The 9734-nt window shown below is 48.9% G+C and overlaps 1 protein-coding gene across 1 annotated transcript; it reads right to left on the bottom strand.

The window, feature by feature from the left end:
• Nucleotides 1-3830: 3830 nt before the first annotated feature.
• On the bottom strand, nt 3831-9734 carry maneal (mannosidase endo-alpha like; the record flags this gene model as incomplete). Its single annotated transcript, XM_005937478.3, is given in 2 exon segments — nt 3831-3959; nt 8528-9734. Coding segments are annotated over 2 exon segments (634 nt in total), but the record flags the coding sequence as incomplete, so codon positions are not given.

Consider the following 9734-nt stretch of genomic DNA (forward strand, 5'->3'; position numbering starts at 1 on the left):
ATCATCCCTTCGTCCATCCATCCATCATCCCTCCATCATCCCTCCCTCCCTACATCCATGTTCTATTCATCCATCATCCCTCCCTCCGTCCATGCATCCACCCATCCATCCTCCGCTTATCCAATTCAGTGCCGTGAGGGGATGGAAACTTTCCCATCTACCACAATCACCAATGAACCAAACCCCACTAACTGCATGTGGGTTCTCTCCGGAGTACCTGAAGAGAACCCACACAGACACAGGGAGAACATTCTACACATAAAGGCCCAGCTCAGGGGATGGAGTCTAACTTGGGTGCTGATCACCTAAAGCATCCTATATTCTGCACAAGGCCATTTTGCTTATTGAGCCTTAAAGCTTCATGAAAAGCAGCTGCAGACTGTTTGTCAGTACAGCTTTTATTTTGCCGTTCCAGTTTCCAGACAGTGTCAATGCCAACACTTTATTTAGCAACATAGCACCCAGCTCAATAGTTAGGAGGTTAGTTAGATTGTGTAACACTGGAGGGGATCCTGTGTCTGTAAAATGTCATTTCTGTGACACGTTCATATAGTGGCAGAGGGGCAGACAGTTTCCTGCTGCGTCTTTTTCATTGCATCACAGGACAAGCAGCTCCCAAACATATGCATATGACATGTGCAGAGAAAGCAAACACAGATAAACTTGTATTTTGTTAGCAGCAGCTCTGGAGCACTGAATCATGAAAGCATTAGTGCTCAGGTCAGCTGTGAGATACACACTGTTGTGCAAGTCTGACTAACACTCACAAAGAGACCCAGTTCTCAAACTAAGACTTCCATATAAGGAAGCATGAAAAGTAGACCAAGAGAAAGCTTTTCTGTCCTCCACACGGGGCTCTGCTCATTTTGCCACTGCTGTCTCGAGCACCTTCAACATTTAATGGCTTTATGGTATCTGACAGCCGCTAGTGCTAAAGGAGCTCTGACCTTGTTTCAGTTGGAGCTGAGAAAGAGAAAAGCTGAGACATGTCTGAGAGGTGAATGCCAGCCTCTGATGGCAGCGCAGTAAAGAGGAAGCTCCTTCAGTGACCTCCAGCACAATGCTTTGCAAGAAAGCTGCTAAAGGTGGAAACAACAGACCTGAGGCAAAAAGACACAGCTGAGGACAACCTTGCTATGATGACACGCAAGGAGGAGATACAAGCATCTGGTGATGTTTGCCGAAAAGTCAACAAATGAAAACGAGCACTCGCTCATTAAACTCGTATGACAGCTGGACTGTAAATGGTAATGATGGCGAAGGAGGGCTTTAAGCAGCCGATGCACCCGAGATCATGCAGTTAAAGGTTAGGCTGTAGTTCTTATTTCTGTTAAAGTGTAAAAGCAAAGTTCAAGTGAAAAGGCTCATTTTGTGCTTTCATTTGACTGATGTTGTCTAATACTGTTGCAGTGTAATGCTTCTCACTGCCAGCACTGGCTGCTTGCTGCTGGAACATTGTGGCACACTTTGAATGAGGAGGTCTACATCACTGACAGTAACTCCTGAGAAAAGGAGGACGGACTCTTCATTTTGCTAATAAATAAATGCTACTGACTGCAAGCTATAATCACCAATACAATGTTCAGTAGCCTTTAAATTATGGACAGGCAGCAGTCAATATTAGAAAGCCTCGAAAGGACAAAATTACATACATGTTTTTTATATGTCGTTTGCACAAAAAAACAAAACAAACAAACAAATAAAGGACTAACTCTTCGTACAGTGCAATAAATTAATTTTCAATAAAAGCTGTAAATTTGTAGTCTCGGATAGATTTTACAGGTTATTAAGGGTGAACATAGGCTCCAAACTCTGAAATGAATAAAGACTATATTTTGTTAAATCTCAATTGTGGGTCACGTAAAAGCCATGGCCACAATAAAACCTGATGACACTCAGCCTGTGTTGGGAGGGAGAACCTAACTAGGCCCTCTGACTGCAGAAAACATGCTTTTCACACACGGTTTACCTGCAAGCTACTGTTTGTGGAGTGAACGCTGAAAAACTGGACTTTCAAGAACAGACGGAGGGAAAACTGACGAGCACACTGAGGCAAACCTAGCAAACACAAAGCAGTTCATAGTGGTTCACATATATGCTTTGTGTAGGAATACCTCAAAGATCTTCAACAGCATGTTATAATATATGTGATCAATGAATACACAAGTGAATTTTACTTTGTAATACTCTGTTAGCACAGCAGGCTCATCCCCCAGTGTGTGAGCGTCTAAGAGCAGTATATGCGGTGACACGTTCACAGTGAAATACACAGTGTTGGGGAGTAACAGAGTACATGTACCAGCGTTACGTATTTAAAATACAAAATATGAGTAACTGTATGTAGTTACAGTTACTGTTTAAAAAGGTGGTATTCAGAATACAGTTACTTTGCTGAAATAAATGGATTACACGGCGGTCTTTTCTTGTTTCATATGTTCGGCTATGTCCTCTCTGTTTTTGGTTTCCACGCTGGTGGAAACCCAAACAAACACGCATTAAGAGGCTCTGATGTCTGTGTCTCAGCCTCAGGCCACGTCACCTCTACTCGCGGCCGCATAATGACGTGAAGAAACGTTTTTTAAAATTATTGTTCAAAAATGATTTAATATGAAGGCAACAGGCAGAGTGTTACAGGCATCGCCCTGAAGAGTGTAGCCTGATGGGCAGTGAAGCCCAGCTGTGAGTAAGCTGTTAAGACTCGACTGTACGCCGTGTTCCTGTTTCCTCTGAAACAATAAGCTCCGTATGAGCAGCCTTTCAACGCCTCTCTCTGTCTCTCACTAGCAAAGTGACCCAGACAACAAAGTGAAGCTAGTTTTCGGCTACGAGCCGACACGAACCCGACGTATTAGCCAGAGGTCCCTTTACTACGGTTCGGAGCCGCGGACCTGTTTTATATACGCGAGGAATAGTTTCTATACGATCACTGCAAAAATGGAGAGTAACCTTCAGTAATAGTAATAAATCACAGCAACAGGACATTCATGTAGCTGTAAAAAGCATGATAATATATTAAGTAATCCAAAGTATTCAGAATCAGTTACTCTCATTGAGTAACGTAACAGAATACATTACAGAATACATTTTGGGGCATGTAATCTGTAATCTGTAGTGGAGTACATTTTAAAAGTAACCTTCCCAACACTGGAAATACCTAATCAACAAAATCAATGTCACAGCTGAATTCTTCACTCACACTGCGTTTCTGCAGATACTAGTTTGAGGTATTCGAGTATTTCAGTATATTCGATGTGTAACACCTGTTCTATGTTCAAGGTAACCGGAGTTGCTTTTGGCTCTTTGGCGAGTGAAAGAATGCGGCCATTAATGTTTGGGTACAAAAAGAAAACCTTTTAAAATAATCTGTCACTCTGACCACGTCCAATATTTCTGCACCTACAGACACTGAAATGTGTTTCTAAACCTTCTCAGCTGTATATACGTATATCTGTGTACGTATATGCAACTACGTAAATACTTAGAGTATGTAAGTACTCTTACTTTTAGCATGTTTGTCATTATTCTGTGCCTCCATATTTATAAAGCATGATATAAATCACATTATAGATACAGGACTTGTACAGTGTATCCTCAGCCTTGATACTTATCTGGAAGACTCTAACCCCTCTACAAGTTCATCAATTCTTTTTATTAAGTGTTATCTTTCTGCTCTTCAGGTTGATGATGTCTAAATAATCACAAAGTCAAAGTGTGACCACAAAGCTGATTTTTAAGAGATTCAAATCAATACTGTTCTTAACATTAACAGTCAGGAAACACTGGCAAGCCATCTAGAAATTCAGTAAATCGTCAGAAAGGGGAAAACATACCGGTTGTCTCACCAGTTACCTTGATGCTGTGCCTGTGGGCAGCGTCCATAACGGTAGGAACGAGGTCCTCTGTGGGCTCCCCGTGGTCGTCCCCCACCCCTGGAGGATACCAGGACAAAACCAGCACTCCTTCAAAGACAGCAAAGCAAAAGGAAAGGAGGATGAAGACTGTACAGTTAGCTCTCACTGTAGTGAATGAGATTCAGACAAGCGAAAAACAGGCGATATCAGAACTTCCAGTCAGTGCTCCTGTAACAAACCCACAGCAGACCCGGGTGCACGTTCATGGTTTGCAGCATATTTTATTAATGCTTTGACGGTTGCTGTACATCCACACACAGAGCTGCAGCTCAACATAACAACAACCACTATCACAGCACTCAGTCGGCAGGGCACGATTGCAGATGCCGTGCAGGTGCGTCCGCCTTCCCTGCACAGCACTGCAGGCAATGCCCCGCCACATACCCTCATCGCCCGACTGAGGCCAGGGAGCCATCCGGCCGAACCTACTCCCCTCCCTCCGTGAGCGGGAGAGGGAAAATCGGCCCGGAGCGACAGCGTCCCCACCCCTGGTCCAGCAACAGGGAGGTGTGAGTTCAGGTGCCGGCGCCGCTGGTCCGGTGGTTGGCCGTGTGCAAGCAGTCACCCCACGGTGGTGGTGTGTCGTGAACGGCAACCTTGAGTTGTCATAAAGTATGCTGCCAAGCGTGAACATGCACCCGGGTCTGCTGTGGGTTTGTTACAGCGGTGCTGAAACCCAGGACGGGGACACAGCAGACCCTCGGGCCAGCCGGGGAAGGAGCTGACCCAGATGGTGGCAACATAGCAGGAGCAGGCGGCAGTGTTGTGGTGCTGGCAGGAAGAACTGGAGGACCTGGTTGAGCGCCGCACGCAGAGGATCGCGAGTCTGGCAGCTCAGATGCAGTCCTGGCCAACATGGCCGCCACCCCCACTGGTTGCGACCAGCCAGGACCTGCCACCGCACCCATCCCCACTCCTGGGGTGGGAGCGGCTTGTACCCGGCTGGGGCCTGCGCCTGTTCCTGCTCCCCGGACGAGGGCCACGGAGCAACCACTGGGTCCACCAACAGCTTACCCAACTGCTCAGCCCGAGTTGGAGGTCAGTGCACGGAGAGCGCGGGAGGAACCTGCCAAGCCGTCGCAGGAAGAGGAGGCAGAGCGTGAGGATCCGTGCCTGCCGGTTGAGGAGGAGGAGAAAGGGGAGGAGCTGCGCGAGGGTTTGCGCCTGCTTGCGGAGGAGGTGCGTGAGGGTCCGCACCTGACAGAGGTGGAGGAGCTGCTCCTAGTGGTGTGCGATACTCCATATTTTGGTATCGATCCCATATCAAGTACATACGGGCCAGTATCGCCGATACTCAATAAATAAGGTGGATACGCCATTGAATTGCTAAATCTCAATTAATTTTATGACCTTAAGTGTTTTTTGTGATGTTTCCTTTTTCATTATTAAATAGTTAAAACCCAGGACATAATTAGGACAAAGTAGAAATTATTGTGGCTGCTCTGCGATGCCAGGGCAGGTGAGATGGACTCACCTGCACCGCGTCTACAATCACGCCTCTCTGGCTTAAAACCTGTGCTCTGCTTGTGTTGTTGTTGGTGATGTGTACAGCGGGCGAGCTGCAGAGTTGAATGCAGAGAAATCGTGTGATTATTGTAAGGGTGGACACGCACGGGAAGGGCCGGTTCGGGGTGAGCCAGAGGCTGGTGCGCCAGCGGGACCTGCCAAGCTGGAGACGGAGGTGCGTGGGGGTCCTGCCACACCCGAGGGCGGTGTGCTGTCCGGTCTAGCCTCTCTTCCAACAGAGCATGCTGCATGGTACTGCACGCCGACCGCCTGCCCAGCTGGGGCCTGGGGCGCCGATGGCCGAACCTAATCTTCCCTTGCCTGCTCGCGGAGGGGAGAGTAGGTTCGGCCCGGCCTCAGGGGCGAAGGGGGTATGTGGCGGGGTGTGTTCTGCAGTTGAGATGGACTCACCTGCAGCGGCATATACAACCACGCCTCGCCGGGTTAAAAACTGTGGCGTGTTCTGTGTTGTTGTTGATGGTGATGTGTACGGCTGGCAGCGGGAGAGCTGCAGCAGAATGTACTGTAGCCGTGCCACACAGCCGTGTGATCATTGTAAGAATAAATGATGCTGCGAAGCATGAAAATGCCATCGGGTCTGCCGTGGCGGTTTAGTTATCTTTTTTTTAATAAAAATGTTACAATAAATTGCGCAAACCAGTTAAAAAAATCTAAAAGAGCACTGTTGAGAAACTATAATACAAAATTTACAATTAAAATTCTCAACAACAATAACAGCTGATAAAAATATAAATAATATGTAAACAACTTAACAACCCCCAACGCGTCTAAGGCACGTCACGTGACAGCGCACCATCTAAACACAAGAGGTAGGAGGGGAGCAAAGTGTGCCTGCTCTGCGCTGACACAGGTGCAGCGAGTCCGGCAACCTGGCTGGTTCGTCTTTGCCAAAACGACAGCACCGCAAACAAGAGCGGAACTTAAAGAATCGATCTCACCAGGCTAGTATCGATCCGATACCGATGCCAACTTGGCATCGATATAATCGATATTTGGATCGATCCGCCCACCACCGGGAGCGGCGGCAGAGGAGGAGCCTGCTCAGCCGGAGGGCGAGCCATGCGACAGCCCCGCCAAGTCTGAGGGCGGCATGCTGGCCAGACCGGCCTCATCTCCACCAGAGGCCGGCGCGCCAATTGATCCTACGTCGGCCCAGCCGCCTGTGAGCCGCGACCACCTGCCACGCGACCAACCTCCAGACCAGCTTCGCCAGCGCCGCTGGAGCCGCGGGCGACCACCTGAACTCACACCCCCCTGTCGCTGGAGCTGGGGACGCCGACGGTCTCTCTCCCGCTCGCGGGGGGAGGGGATTAGATTTGGCCGGATGGCTCCCTGGCCTCAGTCGGGCTATCGGGTATGTGGCGTGGATCGCGGTTCTGTGCATCCGCAATCATGCCCCGCCGACTTAGACTATGTCCACACTAGCCCGGATAGATTTGAAAACGGCGTTTTCATCTGAAAACGTTTCGCATCCACACAGTCGTCCACATTGAAACGGCCGAAAACGCTTACGTTCCAGTCCTGCGCAAAAACGAGTGAGGATTAAAGAATTAAAGAAAAGCTATCTGGAGCACGTACAAACTGATATTCATCTTTTTTAGGGCTGTCAAAATTAAGAGCAATCAAAACAACTGCCGTATAATGCACTCCGCTATCTTTGTTTAATTGGTCACATGACTGCATCACATGACCAACATGCGTCATCGTTTTCGAAAGTCTGCGTTTTCGTGTGTCCACACTGCGACGCGCCAGCTCCGTTTTGAAATGTGTGCGTTTTCCAGAGCGTTTTCAAAACGCTGCGTCTTCCCTTGAGGAAAGCGGCGTCTCGGGAGGCTAAAACGGAGAGAAAACGATGCATTTTCGTTTAAAAACGCATTAGTGTGGACGTAGCCTTAAATATTGTACTGGGTCCTGTGTTCGGGTTGTTGGTTGTGTTGAGCTTGCAGCGGGTGTGCTGTGAACTGCAACCTTTGAGTTGTAATAAAGGGCGATCAAGAGTTGGGAGTTCGTCTTGTAATCGGAAGGTTGCCGGTTCGAGCCCCGGCTCCGACAGTCTCGGTTGTTGTCTCCTTGGGCAAGACACTTCACCTGTTGCCTACTGGTGGTGGTCAGAGGGCCCGGTGGCGCCAGTGTCCGGCAGCCTCGCCTCTGTCAGTGCGCCCCAGGGTGGCTGTGGCTACAGTGTAGCTGCCATCACCAGTGTGTGAATGTGTGGATGATTGTGTATAGTGTAAAGCGCTTTGGGGTCCTTGGGGTCCTTGGGACCAAGTAAAGCTTGCTTTACTTGGGGTCCTTGGGCAGACCCGGGTGCTGTGGGTTTGTTCCAGTTCCTTACTTATATGATATGATCACAAGTTTACAAACCTGGGGTCAACCATCCAAAGCAACGCACAGTGCACAAGAGAAATGAAGACGGTGGAGATTTGTGACAGAAGGAGAGCAGCATGAGTGAAACAAGGTTTACCAGATGGAAGTGAGAGACTGTGGCACTGATGCAAATACAGGAGGCTCGCCCGAAGATGCTGAAATTTACACATGTTGGTTTGCTTTTTTTTTATAATTAGAGGGAACTTTCTGTAATATTGATGAAACAATATTTACCATGTAAATCTCCTGATCAGACACTGGTGTTTTATCACCATCTCTAAGCAAACTTGTTATCTTGAAGTTTTGCATGTTTGCATAGAGTCAGTGTGTTCATCCATCCATGTGGAAGAGGCATTTTATTTAGGAAGTGCAGCCTGTGAACACGGTGCCCCTCTAACATACTCCCACAGCCCCACAGGACTAGTGCTGCAGACCAAACGGACCCGAGATACGCGTGAATAAACCTGATTAGCAGCGTTATGGTTATTATGTTATTCATGCATAATAAATGCAACTGCATTCTTCTAGTTCACCGTGAATAGAGGACAACACTGTTTTACTCTTCACAGCACTGGAAACTTTATATTTTACATTTAATCTGGATACTTTTAGTTATGATAGTTCAACATGAACATGCTTCATTGCACTTAGCATTCAAAGAGCCGAGACTCTGTCAAACCTCTGTCACATACACACAGAGCCAATGTTGCAACAGTGCTTACCCGCTGCGGCCGCTTCTATCTGGGCCATGTGTGACTCTAACACCTTCGGGTCCCTCGAGCTGTAGGGTCCCAGCTCGGGGTAGAAACTCGAGGCAATGTCATCCGGAGGCGTGTGCTTTCCTTGAGCATGGCTGGCTGCGATCTTTGGGTCCCAGTGTGGCACCAGCACGTGATCCCAGTGGATGTACTTGTTGTCCACGCTGGGAGAGCCGTACCACAGGTAGTAGAAGATGTGGACGTCGTAGAATATGCTGTACTCCCGGTCCGATCTGGTGAAAACCACCTTCGTGTCGCTGCTGCTCATGTGGAACTGACCTGGGGAAACCACCACGTCTTTCACATCCAGCCGCCTCCTCTCTGACCTCTCCCCGATGAAATCCATACCAGGAGCCAGGTCCGAAAAGCCGTCGCTGGGTTTCAGCGTCCTCAGGCCCATCATGGTCCCAAAAATGAAGAGCGTGAAGAGGAAAAGCGCCACCAGCGCTTTCCTGCGCAGCCGAGTCATCGTCGCTGTCCGTGGTTCTGCCGCAGGAAGAACACGCGATCCAGAAGCCAGCGAGGGGCCGACACTGGTTCTCCTCAACGCCAGCCAGCCATCCTCTCACAGCGTGAACGGGAACAGAGCGGAAACAGGAATGAACGCATTTAGGAGCAGCAGCAGCTGGTGCGTAATGGAGTCTGCGGAACGAAGGATAGCCACTCTGCTTTCACTCCTCAAACCAGGACCCGGGGACATTTTGCTCGATGCTGCTGCAACAGAGCGCCTCCTGCTCGGCCATCACGCTCTCACTGGCGATTCACATCCTCTGCTCTCCGTAGCAAAAACACCGTTCCTCCGTCTCCACTGAAAACACAAGCAGTCCGCTCACAGAGGAGCCTCGTTACCTTTGTATTGCGTCCAGCCGATGCTCGGCGCTCTCCGCCTGCCTCTCTCTCCTCCGCCGAGCTCCTGCTGCTGCTCCTCCGGTCAGAGACGGGAAAGTGCTCCGGTTCTGTCCCCAAACCGTAAAACAATCAAACGAGCCTTTTATTTGACTACACAAATAAAAGACGACAGAATGGAGCGTTTGTTTCTTCAGGACTAGCAGCACGGAGATGAGATCAAGCCCGACCGGAAAGACGTGTATGGGGGGCGACCAGTGGGCGACAGAAGCAGGAGGTGGAGCCAAATGATTCTTTACAATAAGAAGACATTTCTCCAGAGGAA

Source organism: Haplochromis burtoni, unplaced genomic scaffold, assembly GCF_018398535.1.
Source record: "Haplochromis burtoni strain Fernald_Lab_line unplaced genomic scaffold, NCSU_Asbu1 Contig_218, whole genome shotgun sequence".
NCBI lineage: Eukaryota > Metazoa > Chordata > Actinopteri > Cichliformes > Cichlidae > Haplochromis > Haplochromis burtoni.